The sequence below is a fragment of the Mycteria americana genome, chromosome 11 (assembly GCF_035582795.1).
Source record: "Mycteria americana isolate JAX WOST 10 ecotype Jacksonville Zoo and Gardens chromosome 11, USCA_MyAme_1.0, whole genome shotgun sequence".
Taxonomy (NCBI): domain Eukaryota; kingdom Metazoa; phylum Chordata; class Aves; order Ciconiiformes; family Ciconiidae; genus Mycteria; species Mycteria americana.
In genome coordinates this window covers 18,618,659-18,643,697 of record NC_134375.1, presented here as the reverse complement: position 1 = coordinate 18,643,697, position 25,039 = coordinate 18,618,659, and the positions used below count along the sequence as shown (strand labels likewise).

The 25,039-nt window shown below is 45.6% G+C and overlaps 1 protein-coding gene across 21 annotated transcripts in view; it reads right to left on the bottom strand.

Annotated features, from left to right (window-relative positions):
- CADPS (calcium dependent secretion activator) overlaps positions 1 to 25,039 on the bottom strand; it is a 225,587-nt gene that overhangs the window by 92,656 nt on the left and 107,892 nt on the right. For 11 of the 21 annotated variants that reach the window (XM_075513725.1, XM_075513723.1, XM_075513734.1 and 8 more), the window contains exons 7-11: positions 23,095 to 23,206; positions 18,690 to 18,829; positions 15,947 to 16,013; positions 7,468 to 7,576; positions 6,140 to 6,352 (exon numbers count right to left, since the gene is read on the bottom strand). In XM_075513725.1, coding sequence (XP_075369840.1) covers positions 6,140 to 6,352; positions 7,468 to 7,576; positions 15,947 to 16,013; positions 18,690 to 18,829; positions 23,095 to 23,206 — 641 coding nt within the window. Of the gene's footprint in view, positions 1 to 2,029; positions 2,042 to 4,216; positions 4,220 to 6,139; positions 6,353 to 7,467; positions 7,577 to 15,946; positions 16,014 to 18,689; positions 18,830 to 23,094; positions 23,207 to 25,039 lie in introns of all 21 variants that reach the window. The other 10 variants (XM_075513732.1, XM_075513730.1, XM_075513745.1 and 7 more) reach the window with 2 other exon arrangements.

Genomic DNA, 25,039 nt, shown 5'->3' with positions numbered 1-25,039 from the left:
TTTTTTTCTTCATCTTATTCCACGTTAGAAGATAGCTTTCAATTTAATCGGCTGTTTATTCCTGTGTTTTATGGCTTTTCCCCTGCTGCAAACAAATTCTTTTCTGCTTGAGTTACAATTTTAATAAACGATTATGAATGTTCCTGTAAATCACCAGACACGCTGGGCACTGAATTGAAATCTAAGTTATCTAATGTTTGGTAGTTAAATGAATAAGAATTTGTAGTATGCACTTACATAATTCCTTGTGTGGCAAGTTAAAAACACAGTTTTAGAACAGCTATTTATAATACAAAACATTGTTTCACAGCATTTTTATAACTATTTAAAAATATGTTGAATTGGATTACTGTGGAAACCTGTGAATTTGTATTTCATAAGTTAGAGTCCCATGCTTCTTAAAGCACGTAGAAGTGATTTACAGGCTAGTTTTAAATTCATGCAAGTTATGTGAGAACTGAATTAACATTTTAATTCTGCATTCCTGCAATGAAGCATCTGCAAGTTGACAATACAGAAGACACAGCAGCGTTCTCATGAGATCTCTAACTATCTAAAAAAAATAAAGCAATTAAAGCACAAAACTAATAATCTAATAGGATAGCAATGCATTGTAGTGCAAATACATGTAATGTTGCCAGACCCAAGTTCATTCATTCATTCACTCTTTCTTTCTTTCTTTCAAAGTGGCAAAAATCTGTATTTCCATCAAATTAAACTTTTTTTTTTTTTGCGGTAAAGTCTGATAAGAATCCTCTTTGGAAATCCAAACGTTTAGAAAACAAAAAAAAGAAAGAAAAAAGAAAGTGTCTGCTGAGAAGGAATTCTGCCTGCTACCCAGGGCTGTATTTATACACACACGCACATACTCACACACAGAAAAAAAAAGAAGAAAAAAAGAAACAAAAGGAAGAAGAAGAAAAAAAGGAGTCTTGTTTGATGGCCAGGAGGGATGACACCGCCTGTTCCTTCTCATAATTGCATTCAGGTACTCTGGATACATATTTGCCAGCTCTCATGACCCACTGATGCTATTCCCTCCTAAGGAAAGCAGGCACTCACCAGGTATTAGAGAAGCAGCTTTAAACACCCATGAAGGATTTGTCCCGGGTGTATTTAAGACTGAACAAAGACTATGGAGCTCTTTCACAGCACAAGTTTGTGCTATTATCTTTTTCAAAGTAGGTATTCCAGTAGGGAAAGGTAAAATAAGAATTCCCCTGGCTTATTCTTTGGCAAGCATAGCTTTGATTGGTGATTGAGACCCACGCTAAAACATTAATTTACGATAATTTGGGGGAACAGCAGCACCCCTCCGTGACTAATGCATTTAAGTCGGAGTGGGTCAGCATCTCCAAACCCGGGGTGACCCAGAGAGCTGCCGCTTGCTGCCGAAATCATCCCCTACCGAGTTTACGGGAGAGGGAGCTACCAAACCTCGATGACTCAGGCTTGTTTTCACAAGGCACGTGCGGAGGGGTTTTTGGGGGGCTGCTGTGGAGTCCTGCACCTCGTCTAGGTCTCTCAGGGTCTCCTGCCCTACCTTTCTACGCTTTGAGGTGTCCACGGTTAGCCCCGCACGCTGGTGCGCTGCACCGAGCTAATCATCGGCACGGAGAGAAAGGATATTGTCAGAGTGCAAAATGATCTGTTTTCAGGCAGGAAGCAGTCAACTAGATGTAAATTCCATGAAACAAAAGAAGGTATTATTTACAGTTTTATTGTGATGTTAATTAATATTTACATCTTGGAATGAAAAATAGAAATGTTAATGATTGGCTTTACTAAAAGTATCACTTGATGCCAATGTGAAAGCCAGGGAGAGAAGGCAATTATGCAAACATCACATGCATCCTAATTTCAGTATGGAAACTTACATTTCAAACCTCAATTCAGGAAAATAACATGGAAAGTTTGTACTACAAAATCTAAACATGAGAAAGATTTAAGAGAAAAAAAAAGCACATTGCATATGTCAGATAATCTAGTCTGATTATCTGAGCTGTGCTAGCTACAGGGAAGCACTTACCCTTGAGTCCAGCTAGAAGTTAGCAGGGTAAGAAGGAACAAACCAGAATAACATAAAGACTAGCAACAAGGCTCAGGAAAGCAGACAGGAGCCCTAACCTAGCAGCTAAATATTTGGGTTCAAGCAAAGAATGAAAAAGAAACTTAAAGAAAATCAAACCAACCAAAAAAAAAACAAAACCCACTTACAGCTGAAAATTTCTTAAGCAGCTCAATAAACCTTGCTACTTATTATGGGGGAACAAATCATTACAAATTCTCAAAATAACCAACTCTTTGTATATGGCGTGATTAACAGTCATTAAATATAAACAGACATTAAAAAATGAAATATAACCACAAGTGATACGTAAAACAAGTATGGACCAATCTTTCATGTTAAAAAGAAAAGGGTTTAAAAAAAAAAAAGAAGGTTGAGCATGGTTGGGAATTTTGTTTGATGCGTCACTAACACAGAACGAACAAAGATTGGTGCTTTCAGACAAGTGACCACTTTTATGAAGCTTAAATATTGCCAAAAGGTGTAATATGTATTGGCAGCATTATTGACTATAATACTGTGCATGATTTCAACAGTAAACAAGAACAGTTTTGGGTTTTTTCTTTTATAATGCGAACATTGGAGAAAAGCACAGCTTTGCGTGAATGGAGTTTTTCTTTTAAATTGTAGCAAAACAAAAAAAGCAAAACTTTTCACTCTAACAGGTATTGTTCACCCACATAAAAGGAATTGTAGAGTCATACAAAAATTAATGAATAGCAGGATCTATTTTTTTTTCAGTACTTAAATTGCAAATAAAATAAACTCCACCCTGGTTCGGAGCTGTCTGCTTACTTCCAAGTCAAGCGCTGCTATCGGACTGCGGATGAGAATTTGAGTGCTGCTCGAAGTTTGCATTTACTAAGTCAAAAGAGGTGGGAACCAAATGAATTCACTATTTCTCCCAAGTTTCCCCAACAGCAAAATACGTTGTTCTCAAGTTTATGTTTAACAGACAGCTCCATCACAGGAGCGGAGGGCTGGATTTTCTCTGCATGTGCATGCATGCGCATGTGCCATCTCGGACTGCTACAACATGAAAGCTATAACAACAGTTACTCATCAAATGGCTTAACATTTACTTCTTTGCACATCCTCATTCACCATAGCCTCTAATAAGCACAAAAATATGACAGGTATAAAGATAAATGTACAAGAACAAAATGTCTCACAAAAGTCCTTACCTTTCTGCAGGCAAAAAAAAAAACAAAACACCAAAAAACCCAAGCCAAAAAAACCCAATAACAAACCAAGACCCTTTTAAAAATGCAATACTTGATATGTTTGAATTTCAAGACTGAAGGAGCTGCGATATGTATTTGTGCATTTAAGCCTCCCGATAAGCCATCATGTGTGGCATGCATGACTCACTTCTGCTTCTGATTATTTAACTGCTGCGCCCAATGACTTTTGCAATGAGCATTGCCACGTACGAGTGTTGAGATACGAAAAGTGAGTAGCCCTTGCTGTTGAGATGAAAGTGTACTATGGCGTGCTGCCCTCCTCCTCTTGTAGGATGAAGGTCCTGTGCACAAAGAGCTTTCAGAGGGATCTAGATCCAAGGGAGGAGGAGGAGGAGGAGGAAGGAAGACCGAGGACACAACACACTAGCCCAGAGGATGCTGAAGTAGCAAGTCATCATCAGACCGAGGAGCCGACTGCTTTTCCCCTGCCATGCTTCGGCACAACACAACCAAAAGGGTTTGGCAGTGCCTGCAGCAAAAAGGGGAGCCTGAAGCTGCCCAGCTTATGGGGAAACACATTGTGGGTGGAAAGAGGGTGGTGGCATAAAAAAAAGCCGAATGATCCAGATTCAGAGCTGGTTATCGACATGAGAACAAGTGAGAGAAACGGAGGTCAGATCCTGACCCCCTCAGATGCCCTGGAGGGACCAGGGGGTGGAATCTCAGCTGTTTTCACCAGAAGAGAGGATGAGGGATCCCTGCCTCCTGGCAGGCAAGTGAGATGGAAAAAGCAAGGTCACACCTGTGGCATTTCCATAGCTCTGAGCAGTCCTGCTGACACGGGGCTGCAGGCCCACGAGCAGCACAAGTCTCTGGTGGACGTGCTGGGCTGTGGTTAGATGCAGAGGGGACTCCGGGGCTCAGCCACTGCCTTCGCTGCTCCCTGGCAAGGACTAGGACAAACCAGCTGCCCCTTCTCCATCCCAGTAACCTAAGCAGGGGGGTTCAGCTCTCCCCACGCACACGGTGCCAGGCGGTCCACGGCCCTGGGCATCCCCTTTCCCTTCCCAAACTCCTGGCAGACTTTGCTACAGCTGCTGCCAGGCAATTACAATGTGTCTGGGAAAGGGACCATTCACCTGACCCCACATATTGGTCTGGCGAAGTGAAAATTCCGTAAACATCAGGAATTTACCCAGCAGAAAAATTCTCCAGGCCTGATGTCTGCAGGGATGGTAGAAGCCTGGAGGGAAAGGTGATTCCCCGGTTTGATATTCTCTCGCTGCCCTCATCCTAATCCACAGGGATCATCTGGGACGAGCAGGAGTGCATCCTCTTTGCACCAACCACACAGCTAAGAGCATCCTTCAGCATCGCTTGTTAGGAGAGGGACCCACAAGCAGCATCCCTCTGCTGCTCTCCCTCGCTACGCTTTGAAGGCTTTTAGCATGTAAAAAAGCAGCTGTACGAGGACCTGTGCCTGCTCCATCCACAAACCTGGGCAGAGAGACATACAACCCCAGGGAGAGCTCTCAGGTCAGCACGACTCAGCCACGTCTAGAGGCTAATCACAGCCAGGAAACTTCCCACTTGCAAAAGCCCAATTCCCACCTCCCATTTTGGCTTTCTGAGAGGTGTCCTTCCTTCCTGACCCCAATCCTGACCCCAGTCCTTTACATCTTGCACCCCCAAAGCCAGTGACCTGCCTGGGACGAAGAGGATGAGGGTCACTAAAATGAAAATCCTGACTAGGGGTTTACCACGCTGCATCATGCTACGTCCTCGCTGACAGCAGCAGCAATGCAAGGCAGAAGGGAGACCAAAATATGCAGGCATGAGGACAATAAAAAAAAAAAGAAAAGAAAAAGGCAGCAAGCAGAGGTTTTCAGCTGTAACACTGATGGTATAGATGTATGTCTTGCATTGTTATTTTCTATAAATACCGACATGAAGAAGCTAAACCAATATAAAAGGCAGTCAAATTATATTGATAAGCAAGGGGCAGATTTTCTGAGTTCCTTACAACAAAATACTCCGTAACAGCTTTAGAGAGGCTATTTTAAATGTTAAAATCTGATTTAATTAGGACAATTTGCTAATATTTACCACTTTTTCTTATTTTACATATATTTTATGATACTAATTCTTAAATTTTGCTGAAACTAGCAAGAACTACTGTATGTTACATAACAAAGAGGCTCCAGACGTGTGATCGAGACCTTCAAGAAAAATGAGCGAGGAGGCATTCGTCTGGTTTATAATCAAATTACATTTGCAAGACAAAAGAAATTGCTCTAAATTTCAAATTAAGCAAACTGGGTATAACTGCACAGGACATGCAGCATAGCTACGACTTAAAAGATGATTGCTTTAAATTCACATCTAACTGGCCTGCAAAGCAACCTGTTAAAAATACCATATGTTTTCCTACAGTTGAATATTCAACAGGAGACCTCTTTTTGTGTGTGCATTTCATACTTGCGAGATTTGCACCTGTAGTTCTGAGCACGTGATGCATTTGATAGACAGCTAATGGCGCTAATGAATCGCTCTGATCTGGGTGTGCAGTTTATTGTGTGGGGGTAAAATGCATGTCTGCAGAAAGCAAGCTGGGTTCCAGGCTCTCAGATCCCAGTCTGTCCTCCATCAAGTATTGCACTTTAAAATACTCATTGACAAGTTCCCCAAGGAATTCTGTTTCTTGGGTTTGGTTGTGCTAAACACACAGGTTAACTGGGTCTGGATCCACTGATGTAAAAAGCAGCTTAATGATAATGAAAAAAATTTCGTTTTGGAGTAGAAACATGTGTGCAAATATTGATTTACATCAGTGCAGAAAATCTTTCCATCGAAGACTTCTGCTCTCTAGGAGAACTTATTTACTTACAAAATTGAGAGATTGGGGCGTCTAGCTGGGGTACGTTTCCTCCTTTAGCATTTAGCTTTTGCACTTGGGTAGGCGGCACAGGTTTGTGAGACTGGCCGGTGGCTCGGTACATGGCTTGGACCCACAGGATACGGTCCTGCTCATCGTCACTTGCAAAAATCACCGTGTCTCCTTCCTTCACAGCGTTGAAGAATGCTCTGCCACCCTCCAAACCTGGCAGAAGAGGAAGCGACAACAGAGTTTTGCAGACTTTGAGGCCAGCCAGGGCATCTCCCCTGGCTTCCCACCCCATCACCACCCCGGGAGTCCGCCCAGCCAGCCTCGCACTGCCCTCGGCTCCTGGCTGAGCTCGGTCCCCTCCCCTGCACCAAACTCACCTGCGAGAGAGCCCGCCAGGTCCCCAGGTAGCACCCTGCCCCGCGATTACTGAAACATGCTCAACACACTCGGATTAATTCCTTCTCTCACCTACAGCCCCGTCTGTGCTGGTCCCGTGTGGGTTGCACCGCTGGAGCCCCATTAAAAATGAGTTTTGAGGGGATGCGGTGGGAGGTTTCCCATTAGAGCGAGTGCACCAGTGCTCACACTGCGTAAAAGGTGCTCGGGTGATGTGCCTATTGCTGCCTTTGCCCTGATTCGGCACCCATCTTCCCATCTCTCTAACATCAAAATTAACTTGCAATCAAGGTCTTGACAACCAACCTACTGTGTCTTTCTTCATCTCCTCTGGGGACACTGTTATCCAGGGCATGGTGAGGATCACCACAATCAATGTGTCGCCCCGCCGAAACAAAAGAGATGTGGTGCTGAAGAAGGGTCTCAGCACCATGTACGCAACAGGTACCTCCAGGTACCAGGGGGCTTTCTAATCCTGCCCCTTCCACTCACTTACATCTATCAGAGAGAAGACGGGGCAGGCAGAAATGTCGGGTTGGTCCCATAAATATTTTCTACAATAAAGACAGGCATAGCTGCTAACCTTTTATTTAGGGAATATAATCTGAAGGCACAGGTTAGGATCATCACTCAATTTGAGCATTCAGTTCACAATCAAATTTCATTGAGATTTAAGCATCTAATTCACTTAGGCTCCCCAGAGGAGACGAGTCTTTCCCTCCTCTGGTGCAACTCCTAGCTCAGTTCCTTAGATCTATTTATAGTAAAGTCATGCATAGCTAATGATCAGTAAACACAAACATATTTATAATAATGCTGATCACAGTTCAGCTGCAAGCAGGGAGAGCGAGAGGACTCCCCTTTGGGAGCCGTATGCAGCGCGGCGAGCACGAGCACCTGTGGGCGCAGCAGCAAGCTGCCGGCCCCCGTACCTGGCTGCGGGTCGGTGTAGTCCACAGTGTATCCGTCGAGCTGCAGCAGCTCTTGAGGTTCAGCTTTTTTCTCCCGGTAGCTGCACATAGCAAATGTATATTGACTAACCTGAAGAAAATCACAAAGCTAAGATGGCACCGGGTGATCACGACAAGGCAATCCAAAGCACTTACAAATGCCGTACGCCGACGGCGCGTTTACAGGGACTGGGGGTGGTGGGGTAATTTTGACGGTCGTTGCCCATAGGAGACAGACTAAACTTTTTACCTGGTTTTTGCAAAGCTCTCTCTTAACACGCCCTGCTGCGGCAGGCGTCTAATTCTCTGCATCAGTACATACAGCGGTTTAATTTCCTCCAAAAGAGGAAGCTCCATGCTTTAAAACCCTCTATCATTCATCCCCAGACAAGTGCAAGAGTGACACCCTGTCACAAACAATGTGAGCTAAATTGCTAGGTGCCAGTCATATTAAAGCAATCTTAAGATCCCACTGATCTCGGCAGTTGTTGTCATCAGTGCTGTAAATGGCAGCTCTCACTCCTCTGAGGTACCATCTGCATGACACGATACATTCAATGTCAAGCTCTTGACGGAAGCCGACTCAGCTGCAGGGGCTCTGCCAGGCTCCCCATCGCCTTTAGGAGGCCATCAGGCCGCATCAAGACCCCGCGCGTACTCGGCGTGCTGCAATCTGGATGGTCGGCGAGAAGCTCGTCCAGGGAGGAGAGGAGAGGAGAGGATTCTCCGTGCCCCGGGCTAGGAACTCACGGGGAAATTTACTGTCAAATGATTTCAAATGACTTTGTTAAGGTTGTGTCACATCCTGGACGCCTGACGTAATTTTATTAGTCTGGACATTTTCTTGACCTCTGGAGGAAACTTTAAAACTCTGGTGGGTGGCAATGGATCGTGATCGTCATTTCTTGGAGGCCGGGAGAGATCCTGAATGATGGGCGAGCGGCTGGGCTGGGGAATTTTGCCTCCAATCTCCAGACAAATCGCTCGGCTACAAATACACATGCGGCACCTATTTTGGTGGCATCTATAGCTAATAAAATGTCATTTATTTAAGTCGGGGACCCGTCTATTGGTGTAGCATCTCCCAGCCGGCGCTCAGTATACTGCTGCCCTCTACGGGCTTCTGCTAGCTGCCAGCCTGCTCTCAGCAGCCCTGCCTGCACCCTGCCTTCCTCCAGGAACAGCTCCAAAAGCCACCTAAGAATAAACCCTATCATTAACACATTTGTGGGAGTAAGACTAAAAGTGATGCTTTAAGCATCTTGCATCCTCCTTAAAACTACCAGCACTGACGAAAGATTGACAAGTAACAGACCAATAGCAAGAGCACACCAGTGCATATTCTATGCTATGAACTTTGAATGCATACCATCGTACCGGCAACACAAAAATTAAAAAGATTAACACGAAGAAATCTAAAAATAACCTAGTGCCCCACAGCACAATATTCAGACGACTCCTGCAGTGTTCATTCAGTTATACTTGCAGTATATTGCTGCCATCTCCTGGAGAAACTCTTGAATGTGCTTTATTTACGGTAAGATCCTGGAGATTTCATCTGAGCGGTGAGGATTTGATTTCCCTCTGTTAGACAGCCTGAACTTCAGGGACTGCGAGATAAATTTAATTCCTGAAATGAGTCAGCGCTAACCTACGCTGACATTGATTGAAAACATTAATACAACTAATGTTTTTTCCTCTCATGTACACTCTGTAGCAACAGGTAAAATTCATTCAGTAGTTCAGTTTCTTCTTCTCTGAGCCTGAACACAAGGTCTGAATTTCAGGCTCTTCTTCATGTACAAATAATTCCTCTCATCTTTGGACCCAGAAAATATTCTTCATCCTTATCAATAAGCCAACCATACCAACACAGCAGTAATGTACAGAAACACACGCATGCATTTCAAAACTTATACTTCTTGTGTTAAAACTTATAAAAGACAGATGTAGACAGTAGGCTCTGGTGGAGCCATCCTGGGACAGAGGCAAAGCAAACTGTTAGCATTCACAGGATTTCCTTGGAAGAAGCTGCCCTACATCATTATTAGAAGAGACCTCTAAGAGAAACCTACAGGTGGGTCTACAACGTGCGATGAGCCAGAGCTCATCTGGGTTCACATCCTACTTCTTCTCTACTCACACAGCTCAGGTGCAAAGCCCGAGCTCAGGATTGCCCAAGAGCCTGCTGGCAGGCTAGGATCAGGCTGGAGGGAGGAGACAGCTATCGATGGCCTCTGGAAAAGGTGCCAACGGTGCCATGCAGAGTGCCCGCACCTAAACAACTCGAGCTACTGGCTTCAAGGACCGGCATACCAGCCTGTCTGTCCTATCCTGTTGCCTGGAGCATTTACTGCTTGGGGTCAGAAAGAAGCTGATGCCCTGGCCACCAGTGCAATGTAGGTCCTTCCATTTACGAGCGGTGGTAAAGCAAAACCCAACAAAATGAGATTCTAGAAAGCTCGGTATGCCACGAGCGTGCTTCGCTGCTGAACAGCACTGTAGGGTCAAGTGGAGATTGCAGCTTGCCTTTCATCAGTCCTCTAAAATATTGTGCTTTAAAGAGCCTGCTTTCTGTAGAAGCTTAGAAGTGGCCAGGCAAGTGAAACAGTTAATAGGAGAAATTAATCTTACAGCCTGCTGAGTTCACACTGAACCATAGCTGCGTATGAGAACGAGAGAGCAGATGGGATGGGCAAGATGAATGCTTTGAGTAATTGGAGAAAACACAGATACAGCAAGGAAACTGAAGGAAGACAGAGGAGAAATCTCTGCCCAGTGAGGGACAAACTCTCAAAGCAGCTGGGATTTCATCCAGGGACTCGATGAGGGCCAGGAAAGGAGCATCTAAGGAAGCCGAACTGAGCAAAACTAAAAGAAGGGAAATAATCCAAGGCTGCCCTGGCTGGCTCATTACAAAAAAGGGAAAACGCTTTGAGAAATAATTTGAGACAAAAGAACAGAAGGAAAAGAAAGTGGGAAAAAAGAGAAAAAGACAAAGACATTCAGGAAAGGGGAAGCAGACAGCAGGAGACAAATGCCAAAGTTCACTATTCCCAGGCTGCTAAATTAGATCTGACTTTCTTGGCACTCCACCATATTCTGTCACCAGCTATATAATCCGACTGATTAATAAATACAGTAGATATGTATTAACCAGTCCTGACTTCGTCCTTGTTTTTCCACCAGAGACTCCTGCTCTAGTGAGCACTGCTTTCCCCAGGATCCTGCTCAAACCTGTTAATTGTCGTCCCTCGCACTCCGAGCTCAGTCATCCGCCTCCCCCTTTCTCACTGTTGACATAACACCGCCCCACTTGGGTTAAATTCTTAAACGGACCTTTCCTAGATTAACAGCATGCATTTTGTCCCAAGGGAGAGAAACTGTGCTAAGATACTGCCAGCTGTAATACAGCTTTCCACTTTGATGGGAGAGACTCTTGTCCTCTGCTCGCAGCTGTACGTTGCCTCCCGAGCCCTTTCCTGACACAAATGAGCAGAGGAAATGATCTAGCTTAAAGAAACAAATGTGAAAACAACCGTTTTCACATCTCAGCCTGTCCATTCAGCCCTGAACAATTGCACATAGCAGTTGTCCTAACTTCCTCCTTCAAGCAGGAGGCATGCGCATGCTCTCTTCAGCCAGGGCTGCGTGATGGGAAGCCATCCAACGTGAGTATGGACGGGTCATGCAGGACCTACCATAGCTAGGTGTAATGACCTGTGGCATCTATTTGACCAGCAGTTCCCAAACATCTTGTATTTATCATCAACGCTCAAGGTTTCTCAAGAATCGCCACCTATGCCCAGTTCTCAGCGAGGGTCTAACTGAAAACATGATTTAATATGATTATGGGGACCAGCTACGGGTCATTTACCTTGACTTGAGGACCACAGCGTAGGACCGCTGGTGTAGTACACCGCAATTTTGCTGAATTATTTTCAAATTCTGTTGGTTATTCGGAGTTACTGAACACTTACTTAATTTCATTTTATCCCGAGTCAGCTGAGCTTTGCTAAAAGCAGGAACTGTCACTGTTAGTCTAAATTATAATGAGTTCAGGGAGTCTGTCACTAGAACAATAGATCCAGGCGTAGACACTGCAACTGGTTTTAATCTGCAGAGAGTTGATCTGGTTCCAACAACATTCTGCAAACACCATCAGACACAATCAGCCGAAAACCGCTTCAAGCTACTCAGCAGACATGTCATCCAGGTACCATGGAGTGTTACTTCCCATATGCTGCCAGAGCACAGAAATGGGGTTATGACAAAAGAAGAACAGATTCAGTCTGAAATCTCAATGTAATTAATTCACTTGCCCTTAAGAATCATTATAAGAAATTTCCTATCACAAAGCCAGCAAACCCACCAGAACCAACAATCGTGTTGTTGCCAGAACAGCACATTAGACCCTGCGAAGAATTAATACAAGCTCTGTCAGCTATCAAAAATCCCAGCTTTTGCACCATCGAGGGTCTAATTGGCAAACTGGCTGAAATTTGTATGCTGTGCTCAGGCAGCTGATATAGCAACTTAGGAAACACTTATAACATCTGCGATGGATGTACATTTGCTTTCCTAACCAGTCATGGAGAACTTTGCCCTAAATCGCTCCATTGCTTTCGCTTACCACTGCCACTGGCGTTACTGTTGCCTTTACGAAGCATTTTCCTCACTTGTGATGCTGCGGACCATTTCCATCCAAGCTCAGGGCCATATTCTGCCATCACTTTCACGCTGCATATCTCAGGATTTAAAATTAGGCAAGTAACGAGTCTCTGCCATGTAATTTACATCTAATCAGTATTCTGCTCTTCTGCTGCTCATCTCAAAGGGTGTCTATGAGAAGGGTGGGCAGCGTGCAGAGAGGACTGCGATTCATTCGAAAGAGAAAACTATCCCCTCTTAACGCATGGGTGCATGCCGGAGGAGCGTACGCACCAGCTCTGCCAGCCACGCCATGCTGTAAACCTTCCCCGAGGGGTTGAACCAAGTCCACCCAGCAATGCTTGTGCTGGAGAGGTGAGGCCCAGTTCTAGCAACGGCACAAAGGAACCGCTCTCACCCACTACACCCAAACAAATCATCTCCTCTCCTGTACAACCCTCGCAGCTACACAGACACAGAAGGTGCGAGGGATTATTCCACCCAAATTACAAGGCAGTTATTGCTCCCTTCCCCTTCTCTCCAGGGCTACAGAAGCCAACTAGCACTGGAAATGCTCCCTGCAGAGCTCCTTTTTCTACATATGCGTGCAAAGCCTCTGTTCATACTGGCGAGGCATCACTGACACAAAAGAGACAAACTGCCATCAACACCTTCCTCCTTGGTGCCGCCCATGCAGTTTGGCACCTTTGTGCCTTGTTTAGATGGTTACGAAGAGTCTGAGTATTTATTACCATGAATTTCTTAACCGCTGGTGCCAGAAGGCAGAGCGGTACCACCCAATAGCGCTGAAGGAACTGAGGCTGCGTCCATCTGAAATGGGGAAAGAGGGGCAGGAGAGGGCACAGGACCAGGAGGAGGAGGTTACTGTGCAAGGGACGGGAGAGGAGACAGAGCTGCAATAGAAGATGCTACAGGTAAGGGACAGAGACAAGGGATCAGGAAGGAAGCGTTTAGTTATTCATCTGAACTTACAGCCTTGCCCTCTTGGCAGTGTCACGGACTGACCAGACCAGTATATCCCAAATGGACTTTATGCTTTGGACTCCATCTCTCGGCTCTGGTGCAAGCAGGAGCCCGGTGCGGACGAACAAGCTCCTGAAACAAGGGCTGCTCCCTGTCCGTTCTTTACGTAACAGAGCCAGCTCACCTTCCTGCCGGGGTTATTCTCTGCCTGCGGTTTAGCAGAGTTCAGAGCATCCTGGACATCAACACCTTTGCTGCCAATCCCCGTTCGTATCAGCACCCATCCTTTGCATTGCATGAAAAGCAAATGACAAACATACGGACAGCAAAGTATTTTTATTCCATCTTTATTGCCTGCTGACATGTTCAATATGCTCAAACTACATCTGAGGGACTGCATAGAGAGTGTTTCTTGTTTATATTTGATGTACGGCAGAACACTTTACATTGCACCAAATGTTGAACAAACGGTAACATAACAGAGAAGCTGCAGTGGCAGCTGGAATTTCTGAGGTGGGCTACAGAGACTCTCTGGGGGCAAAAGTCTGCTCATCTTATTCAGATGAATTGCTTTCCTGGCCAAATTCTGCTCTTATATGCCAACTGACGAATACAGACCTAGTAACATGAGAAAACATGGAATAACTCTGAGAGCTTCAATTCCACAGCAAGCTGGAGAATATATAGCAACTGAAAACTGCTGAAGTTTTCAGTAGTAAGTAACTTCAACCACATAGAAAGGCCAGAAGAAAGGCTCCTTGAGAGAGACACGGGAATCCATGTCCAACCCTGCAAACCCTTGCACAGAAGAGTATCGATAGATTTATTTATGGGAGAAGTTATTTTAGGAAAGAGGATTCTCTGCCTTGGAGAATCCCTGTGCACAGGGAAAAAGGGACCGAGAACTTGGTCTAATAGGAGTGAATCGTCTCTCAGGGAAAAGCAATACTAGTTGCTCTACAGGTGATCACAGACTGCCACAGCACTTTTAACTTCACTTCAGAACATAATAAAGGAAACATACAGAGAAAAGCAATCCCTCAGTCCCTGCCCAAGAACAGGGTCACTGCATAATGTCCCCAAAAGGCCTTTCCTTCATTATGGCCTCTGCTGCTTCTTACCCAGGGACAGTTTGGGACTTACCTCCAGCGGTCTAGCTCTGCAAGACGCTGGGTTCCCCTGCGAGGTGCCAAGCACCCCTACCTCACCAGGGACCTGGCCAGTCCCTGCACAGAGGGTGCCTTTGCAAACCAGGTGCCTCTAGGAATGGATTACACAGATCCCAACCCATCACTTTTACCTAAATCTAAATATACAGCTTGGGCAGATAGAGGCATCTCCTGGGGCTGCTCTACACTAACTCCCCCACTTCTGTGGCCGTTTTGACCCCATTTGGAGTACAAAACGAGCACTTAAACTGTCGCTGCTGATCGTACTTGGTTATTGGACTAGGTACTCAACTGGTCTCTCCAAATGGGCTCCTACTTACATGGCTCACGCACATCATAAATCCCTTTTACCTCCCCAGGATGGATTTTCTTATCTGCCACATAGTTCAGCGCTATGCAAGCCAAGACAAATGGGGAATGCAATTAAGCTTCCTACTGAGAGAGTTGAATTTGGAGTAATAATTAACTCAAACTAACCAGTTTAAACCAGGTGATTTAGGGCCAGAGAAGCCAGCTGTGTAAGGTGGAAGATGGACTGTGTGGTCTCCTCCCCTCACCGGCACAGGAAAGCCAGCGCACAAGCACGCTCCATCTGAAATGTGGAGCCTGGTGCACCTGGTTTACACCACCTCAGTTCTTACACACGGGTGAAATCCCAGCCCCTCTGCGGCAGACCTGCCATCTGCTTCATCGGCAGGAGGATTTCACCATCTGACTTGATCACTTTGGATCTGTGCTGGCACAAGATCTCAGTTGGATCCCATGTTATCATGAGCGTCATGATATCAGATATCAGAGCAGATATCAGAGCATGATATCAGATATCAGAGCATCGTGAGACGCTGCACAAAGCTTTTATTTCTCATACTTGGAGACAACATACCCGGGGGAACCCAGAAAGAACGGAGGGAGAGATGGACCCAAGAGGGCTCTGTGGCTTTATCAGGTTGGTGTGAAGATAGAGCTGCTCAAACTGGGGCCCCACACTTCTGTGGCCAATGCAGTGGTTTCAGCTGCCCTTGGGAAGGTGAGGGAAGATCTAACACACCAAGTACTGACCAGATCCTTTTAGGTCACAGAGGACATCTTCTGCCTGTTTCCTTGAATTTCTTAACCATGGTCAAATATACAGGTCTACTGAAACTGGGAGGGCAGAAAGTGAAAAAAAGAAAAAAGGGAAAAAGGAACAAAGACATCGCAAAATGATCGATGAGAGCTGCAGACAATGAGAGGCAGTAATGAACGTGAAGGCAAGATAAACGTCAAGAACGAAATACTGACTCTGACGTAGCCAGTGATGAAACTTCTGTAGAGTTCAATGGACTTCAAATTTTACCTGGAGGCTCAAAAGGGAGCATTTGCACCCAAGTACCTCCAGCCAAGACAGACCGAGCTTCCTCCACATCTCATTAATTCCTCACTAAAATTGGTTCTCCATCTCACCAAGCATTCATTTGCATCAGGAAACTCATGGCTAGAGGTCTGCGACTGGGATATCCTTGAGAAGTTGTATACATTGAGAAAAAACTCCATCACTTAACAAACACCCTATGCAGAACCACAGCTCTGCACCAATTAGACAACACTGAAAATGGTCAGAACAAAGACTTAAACATTTCGTGTTGTGATTTAAGATCACTTCTAGTTAAATCTGTTACCTGGACCAGGACAAAGAATCGTTTCTTCCATCTCTTCCAAACGTTTTTACCAATGGCCCATAAATATCTAGGAGAAAAGAATAGGTGAGTTCAGTACACGAGAGACTATATGTTGTTTTCTTGCTTTTCGGTATGTTTTTTTCACACTTAGAAACTGAAGTTAATACACAAGCAGGAATAATTACAAGACTTTTAAGCTCAGCAGCATTCATGAATGTGTTTATTTCTAGCCTGAACAAATAACCTGTAAAGAAAGTGGCACAAAAAGCTCCCAGAGTCCTAATGTTACACACTATTAATTCTTTCTCGTTCTTTGTCTTTCACAACTTGCTCAGAATTTAGAAGCCCTTTAATGCCAGTGAATAGCTACGACATGGTCGGATGGGTGAAGAATACACTTGCAACGGAAGAATTAAGGGAGAGAAACCCCAAATGTTGCTTTAGGCCTTCACAAAACCATTTGGCTGAGGGGAGCTGTGAAACAGGGGGATACTTACTACATCAAAACCAGTACCTGGGATCCCAGTATCCACTGGACTGACTAAACCAGGACACTTCGCTGAACAGCTTAAGACGAATTCCTAGAAATCGCTTGGCTACAGATACTCAAGCAAATGGAATAATTTCTAAGGAGGAGTGAATTTAATGTTTTCTACAAAGGAAGCATTAACTTTTAAAATTAATGTCAAAATTAGCGTTTAATCTCTGTGATGAAGTGGCCACCGTGACACTGTAATACAAACACTGGCAAAAATAGTGGCAGCACCAGACTAATAATAAATACAAGGACATTATTCAGCATTAATAGGCTTTATGTATCATTATAATTACTTTAGTTCTGGCTCAATACATAGAAAAACAATTCCTTTTTGGTTATGCTAGTGGTTCCTTATGCAAGAAGAGATCCAACGTACTCTTGGTGAATGTTTAAGCCACAAAACTCCAAGTCATGCTAATGTGGGCACCGAGTCCTTGGTGAGTTCAGGAACAGGGAAATAATTGTCCTTTTTGCTGTTGCTGCTAACATCAACAGGAAGACAATCTCAGTTCTGACAGCAAGCTAGTATTATAAACCACATAGTTTTAAGCAGCATCTTGTAAATCGAATGTTAGTTGAAGAAAGCCTGAGAAAAGCCAGGACTGCTCAGCCCTGTTGCTATGAGCTGCAGTCAAGGAAACAAGTACGACAGGTGAACTGTCCTTTCTTGGTTTCGGTGCCTGTGGTCGTGGTGGAAAAATTAAACTCCACATGTGGCTATTGGCTCTGATCTCATTAGCAGAGAAGACAGGAGGAGGAGGAGAAGGAATTAAAAAAAAGATGAGCAATCCAAACCATCTAATAATGGATTGAATCTAACAAAACACTATGAAAATAAAAATAGAACAAAGTCACTTCTATAGCACCAAAACCATACTGGAGAAAGAGTTAATCAAAACACTGACTTTCCCGGATAGTTTCTATTTTTTATCACATCCTCAGCTCTGAAGAGCAAACAGAGGAAAGCCTTACCGATGGCGTTAGCTAGATCTTCCCAAGGATGATCTAATTTGTAACTGCACGGCATGAAGGTGGAAGCCAGGGGTGGCAGTCAGGGATGTCCCTGGCCCCAGATCCTCTGACACTCACGTCTGGAGGGGAGAGGTTTCCCTTTTAACCTTCCAGATCATTAGTCCTGCTCCCAGCAACTGCCTACTCCAGGCGTCCTGGTTTCGGCTGGGATAGTTAGTTTTCTTCCTAGCAGCTGGTACAGTGCTGCGTTTTGGATTTAGTATGAGAATAATGCTGAGAACACACCGACGTTTTAGTTGTTGCTGAGCAGTGCTTATACTAAATCAAGGACTCCTCAGCTTCCCATGGTGCACAAGAAGCTGGGAGGGGGCACAGCCAGGACAGCTGACCCCAACTGGCCAAAGCAATATTCTATACCATATGGTGTCATGCTCAGTATAGAAACTGGGGGAGTTGGCTGGGGGGCAGCGATCGCTGCTCGGGGACGGGCTGGGCATCGGTCAGCGGGTGGTGAGCGGTTGCATCACTTGGGGTTTTTTTCCCTTTGGGTTTTGTTCCTCTCTCTCTCTCTTGTTGTTTTCCTTTTCATTACAATTTATTATTATTATTATTATAATTATTATTATATATTTTTTCTTTTTCCCAGTTATTAAACTGTTCTTATCTCAGCCCACGAGTTTTCTTACTTTTGCTCTTCCGATTCTCTCCCCCATCCCACCGGGGGGGGAGAGTGAGCGAGCGGCTGGGGGGGGCTTCGTTGCCGACTGAAGCTAAACCATGACACCAGGCAACTGCTATTTAATTGTGCTGTGTATCTCTGTATCAATAATGATGATCACACTGGAGTTTATTGCAAGCAGAAGATGCACTGTGCTTTTGGTTCTGAGAAGTCAATACAGGGAAACACGGAATAACTTAAGAAATTATATCATTCTCAATAAGAGAGTCGGGCAGTTCACCTATTATTTCCTTACAGGAAAAAAAAAAAACCTAGCAATTTCCTGAGGAATACTGTTTAAAATTTAAACTGTTTGGCTGATATACATTAAAAAGACTATGCTAAGAATATGGAAAGTGCATTATAAGTGACTGAACTAATGCCATTTTTATATTTATCTTTCTTTTGACCTCCTGTGAGCTTGAGAAAAAGTTTCTCTTCCAGAATCTTAAAAAAGAGAATTTTTCTAATGCACATGCAAAACAAATTGAGTTCAGATCGAAACAAGCATTTACCCAGAGTGCTTCATGTTTTGAGGCTTATCCATTCGCACGGCAAGCTTGATCTTCAGGTCTTGATCCGGGCAGTTTTTGGAAACAGTCATTTTGTGCCACTCTGATTGCTTTGGGCTATTGGGAGTAGGGTGGAGAACAACCTGCAAGTGTCAAAATCAACAATGTTAAAGGGAAAAATTATTCACAAAATGGGTTTTAATGGGAAACAAAAGCACATCAGATGAGCTACTTTTCCTCTAAAAGTCAGTCTGGAAATTTCTACTCACATCACATTTTTACTGCTTTTTTAAAGTACAACTTATTATTTTGAGATTATTCATATATTCTTTGGCTCCTCCATCTACTGTGCCATTGTTCATGGGGTTGTGCAGAACAGAACTGCACTATCAGTTCCCATCATTTAAGGAAAGACCATGGTAAACGAAATTGCAACTATCCAGGTAAATCAGTCTAGAAGTGATAGTGGACTAATGTGATTAGCAAAGCAGCAATAATTTTTTTGCTGAGGTTGCCCACTGCAATCCCCCATTTTCAGACTCACACAACTTGGTCACCCTCCAGCCTTCCTGACACTTCCCATGTGAGGTGAGCTGTTTCGAGGGCTCAGAAAGCTCTACCTAAAATGGTTCATTTATTGCTACGATCAGGTTGTGGGGAAGCTGGCTTGATTTTTTGCTTACTGTTAAGACTGGACACAGTAGGCAACGTTTTAGATAGGCTGGCGTGTCTGACTGCACTACGGCAGCAGATAAAATCTGCACCCCATGTCATGACATCAGTGGCTGCAGGACTCTCTGCTTCCATTTCACGCAGTGAGGAAATGATGGCATGGTCTCCAGCTGGGGTAAATCAGTGCAAGGCCAATGACTGCAGTGGAGCTGTGCAGACGAATGCCAATGGAAGTGCTTGGCTCATCAAAGACACTGAAAGGCTCCAAGAGGTGAGTAATCTTTCCTGATCATAGCTGTGCTTTTCCCACTCACCCATCACCCCTACAAAGCAGAGCAGCTCCGTCAGACAGCAGCCACAGGCTATTCTCCCAGAACTACACCACATCCACCATCTTCTCTTGGTATTTCCATATGTGTCCTCTGAGGTGGCTTAACCCTCTCTCCCCTACGTGCATTCCTCTTCTGATGCTTTCATTCTCAGAGGTGACTTTGCCTGGCACAAATTCATTCAAGTCTCCACTGTCCTATAGTGAGATGAATCTCCTTTAAATCCAATTAACCTTTACACAAGCAAATTGTTTTACAAATGGCAGCATTCACCCTCATTATTTGCTGTGCTGCCATCACTCATTCCTTGCTCACGCTTAGCCCGTGCTCCTGCCAAACTCCAGCCCAGACTATATTCTTGTGTTCCTCTGCTCTTCAACTTTACTGCTGAGTCAACAAACTAGGGGCTGTTTTCCACCAAAATATCCTTGACGCTATTACCCTCTGATGAATGATTCCTAAAATGATTTTACTGCCTCCTCCAAAGACTGAGGTTAACATCAGTAAATTCTCGACTTCACCCTTATTCATCAACATTATTTATCACTTCTTTTATTGAGTTAGACTAATGCTTTCTCTGGCAGGAATCTGAAGCTGTTATTAGTCACACAGATAACTGAGCGACACCAGTCTCTCCTGCATCACTCTTGGAAAAAAACACATTTAAGCAAATCCTGAAGATGAAGAGTGAGTCCTCCACATGGGTGTTGTTAGAAACACGGGTGGACCCAAACCCTGAGCAGCCTCAAGGACCCACTGCAAGGCAGGTCGTGCAAGCACATAGACTTGCACTAAACGCGTCTCTCAGCGAGGCAGCAGCCACTCGGGGTGTTTGGGATGCTCTCTACTTTGATTTCTAACTCTTTTTCATCAAAAGGCGCATAAACTTTGCTCAGTGTTGTTATAATTCATGGCTCTTCCCCTCCTTGCTCTCAGCAGATGAAGTTTTGGCATGGCTGAAATCCGCGGGAGCCTTGCCACTGCCTTCAATAGGGCCAGGATGTATTCCCATGCCTTCAGCTGCCCATCCAGCAGTTTAGGGCTTGGGAGCATTTTCCAGCTCTCCCTTCGATAAAAGTGGTGAAATGAGGAGTGCCGGCCGGTTGCCAATTTAACGCTCGCAATAGAAAGTGAGCATTGTAGATGCCTGGCAGAGCACAAAGCTGCTTCTCAAAGGGCGGCTGAGCATGGGTGTTTTTGTGTATAAAACCTGCTTCCCTCCTCTCTCCGTGCAGATAGGTTTGTACCCACTCCAACAGCTAAACCAGGGGCTTAACACGCTCCTGGTTTCATTATTTCATTAAAAAAGAAATCCTGATGCAGCCTGAGCAGACACGCGTCATCTCTCGGCCGCTCCGGGCACACCGAGCATCCCTTTGAAGTTTGGCCGACTGAAAGCGCTGGTGGCCATGGGCCAGGGGAAATCACTGCCTGGCTCCGCGTGCTACCCGCTGCTGGCCCACATCCTTCGGACCGCAGAAGCTCAGAGCTGAGGGATAGCTTCCCGCTGGACTGGGAATTAAAGCACATTGGTGGGGCTGGCTCATCAGCATTTCAGGGCAAGAGGGGTTGCTTTGGGGCCTGACGTCTTTTTTCAGAACAACATGCACAGCTAATTGCTTCCCGAGACCAGCAAAGTCAGCACCGCTCATGGCTGCCAGTGGAAACAAGACTTACAAAGCAAGCGGGTCTACACGGAGTGTAACCACTCAGGGGAAAAAGCCCTGAATGGCATCGCAGCCGGCTGGGTGAAAAGCTCTGCTCAGCATGCTGCAGCAGATAAAGGCAGGAGTTCCGGGCTGTTTCAAGAACGAGGTTTTGAAAATAATCCTGAAAATATTATGATGTTGTGCAGCAAAGAAGCTGTAGGTCTTCAGCCGGAGTACTGCAGCCTGGTGGGGTCACCCGCTTTGTGAAAAAAGGAGCAGGACTGGGAGAAAAGAAGGACCAAGGTGTGGATGAGGAAAGTCTGAAGGGGCTGTGACTTTGAATAGAAGATTGAGAGGAGAAAAGAAGAGGTAGCTTTGTTTTTCTCTCTCTGAAGTGCAAGAACAAAGGAAGTTACATGAACATGAAAACCCAAATAGATAAAGTGAACATAAATTATATGAGACAAAATCCCATGCAGCACTCTCCATCACAAAGATATAAATTAGATCAACAGCTCACTAGGACCTGGAAAAATGCTTGGCACTTGTATGAATAGGATGAATACAAACCCACGTTAATTAGGAAAAACATTGTTTTACGGACACAGACTCTCCTGTGTCAAGACACAAGCAGCCATGGAGTTAGCAAGAAACATCCCAACAGGTTAGTCCATAATTCTAAATACTGTACTTGGGCTTGCTACAGGATCAGTGGCTTTCTTGGCCATGGCTTTCTTGGCCATGGCCATGTAGACAAGGTGGAGAGAAAGGTGTGCTGCAGAGCTGGGCAGACAGAGCCCGGGTGGCTCCTGGAGATCGCTCAGGCCATGCTGAGCCATGACATGGGAGATGCCAAGCCCATGCGTAAGGTGCAGCCTCTCTTCCCGTGAACTGGTTTTCATGGGGTCTTCACCATGCAGATCTCACACCCTTGAAGGGCTGAGGAAGGGATGGCAGGGAGTTTGCTGCCAGTTATGCCTGGGGCCAACGCAAACTATACAGCTGCAAAAAATCCATGGAGACTAACTGAAGTGTCCTAAAGCCACAGAAAAGTGCCAGCCACAGATATGCTGGAGCTGTGGGCTGCAGCGATGGAGGGCCACCAGTCCCAGGGCGCTGGTTTAGGGACCACAGGTGAGAGGCAGAGATAGGGTGGGAAGCTTGGCTCTGTGGCCAGTACCTTGGGAATCTGAGATCTTTGCTATTAAAAACATTGATGGGGGAAATGAACCCCCACATTTCACTCCCCAGTCCAGCCCCACTTAAACCACCAGTTCAGCCACAGTCCCCGGGGAAGCCAGGATTTCCAGCCCTTTGCAGCGAGTACTGCAGTCAGTGCTTTCAAACGCTCAAACCGTGCACTGGCTGCTCAGCAGATAGGAGAGCAGCTTAACACTCTCTTGCCAAACTTAAATCCCCTCTTTCTGCTTCAGCATAATCCCCTTTTCTGCCTCAGGAATGTCCATTTCCGTAAGCAACTTCTAAGGCTTTCCAGACTGCCAATATCGTGCACAAGATCCTCTGCCTTTGCAGAGTGCAGGCACAGCCAGCTGAAATGCTGCCATTAAAAACTCACAACAAAGACAGCATGCGAGATGCACTCCTTTCCAGCAGTGGAGAGCTTGCTTTTTTCCCCCTCTCCTGAAGCTTGGCAAAAAAGCAGAGCATGTTGTGCTCCAAAGATATTTCCGTACAGGAGAGATTTCTCTAGAAAAGCAGGCCCAGAAGGAAACGTTATTAAACTCAAAATCTCCTTACCCTCCCAAGCTCTTTGTCCTCCAGAGCCAGCACTCCCGTGCTCTCCGTGAACAGCTTCACCTTCACTGCAGGAAGCGCGTGAGTTGTCGTGAAGTCTCCTTGGGTGCCCCAGCTGCGAAAACAGGGACAGAGATGTTCAGCTCCACCGGCAGGTCAGCAGTGCTACACCTTGGGCGTGCAATGGTTAAACGAAAATGTCCTGCCTGGTACAAGCCAAAGTGGCTGGGCTCTCTTAGTGACTAGGGCATTAATTATCTTCTTAGGGAAATGTGGGACAGATGTTTGGAAACCCCATGATGGTTCTTTGGGGAAAAAAAGAGAGTATCTGGGAGCAGCATGAAACCAAATTTAAGAGAACTTTTTTATTTAGAAAGAACAATATGTCTCCTGCAGTGACAGCCTGTGTAGTCACAACAGAAGTTGAGGATCGAGGACATCTGCACCTAGGACATCTGTAATCGCTCATGCCTCCGCTCTTCTCTTGGCTAATTAACCTCTCCTTTCCAGGTTGATAGTGAGGTTTGCTTTCTCTGAAGAACCCCCAGTTTAAACTGGGTCCTCTTCTGAGTCCCAGCCCAGGCCTCCAGCCCAGCCTAGGTTTAAGTTTAAGCCATTATGCCTGGAGTAATCCTAGTTTGCTCAGACTAGGAGGAGGACTCTGGCTCCTTGGGGATGAGACAGCAGTGGCCAGAAAGTGGCCACCTCTCCCAACTACACAATGAACCGAGACCACCATCTACTATTTGTACTCCATGAGTCATCCCCTGGCTGGTCCTGTGGCTTGGAAGGCAGTGCTATGGAGGCTGAATGACCCCCAGCATGTGGAACCCCCCTCTAGACATGCGTGTTTCTAGAGGACATCTCCAAGCTCCTGCAACCACAAGCTGCCCGAGTGCGCAGAGAACACGAACTCATTCCATGTGGGACCCTGCAGGCACAGGGTCCCAGCCACAGTCTGCCGACACATATGGCCAAACTTGCCATTTTAAGTCTTACAAGGGGAGCCCACCCCGTAGCTGACGTTCCCCGCGCGAGTCTGGGAAGCGCAGCAGCCCTGCAGCCGGCCGGAGGGAAGTCCGGTGATGGGCCTGAGCACGTCACACTAGAGCTTTCCTCTCTGGCCCTGGACACCCGGGGAAGCTTTGAGGACAGAGCCCCAGTTTGGCCACAGCCCATTGCACTCTGTTTCAGGGACTTTCCTCCTGGGCCCTGTTCCCGTCCCAGCGAGCTGCGTGCTGCTGCTGCTGCCTGGGCTCACCCGAGCTGCGCTGGTGAGCATCCTCGTGGGGTTCTCCTAAAGATACCCGGACCTTACACAGCAGTCAGCTTTGATTTAGGGAGATTGTAGGGAAAAGAAACACCAAGTCTGTTCAACATCCTAAGGGCCACGGCTTTTCAAATAGGCTCATGAAGAGCCTCCACAAGTGGGGCCACTCACAGCAGCACGTCAAATTTCTCACCTGGGCTAAGGTTTTTGAGACACAGGAAAACGCTCCCCTCTGGCAAACAAGCACAGACTGAAGAGTGTCACAGAACAAAAATTAAGCAGAACTTGAACTAATGCCTATTTGTAAGCTTTAAACAATTTTGAAAGTAGCAAAGAAGAAAATACCTCCTACACTAAGGGGTAAAAAGTCATGATGCTTTTATGTTTGAGACTTCACAGCTGTGTTTCAAGGTTTGTTTCTACAGCTTAGAAAGTTAGAAACTTATTAAAGTAAAGCCAGACAGAAACTTCCAGACAGAGGTAAGCAGAGCATTCCTTAACTGCACTTGCCCTTGTTAGCAGAGAACAGCTCAGCCAAAGATGCAGGGCAGAGGGGGGACTGGGGAAGAGTGCACCACGGCAAGGAGGATGCTCCCGAACACCCGATCAGGCAGAGGCCCAACGTGAAACGAGCAGAGAAAATATGCTTTCTTTTCTTTTTTTGTTCTCTTTCTCGGT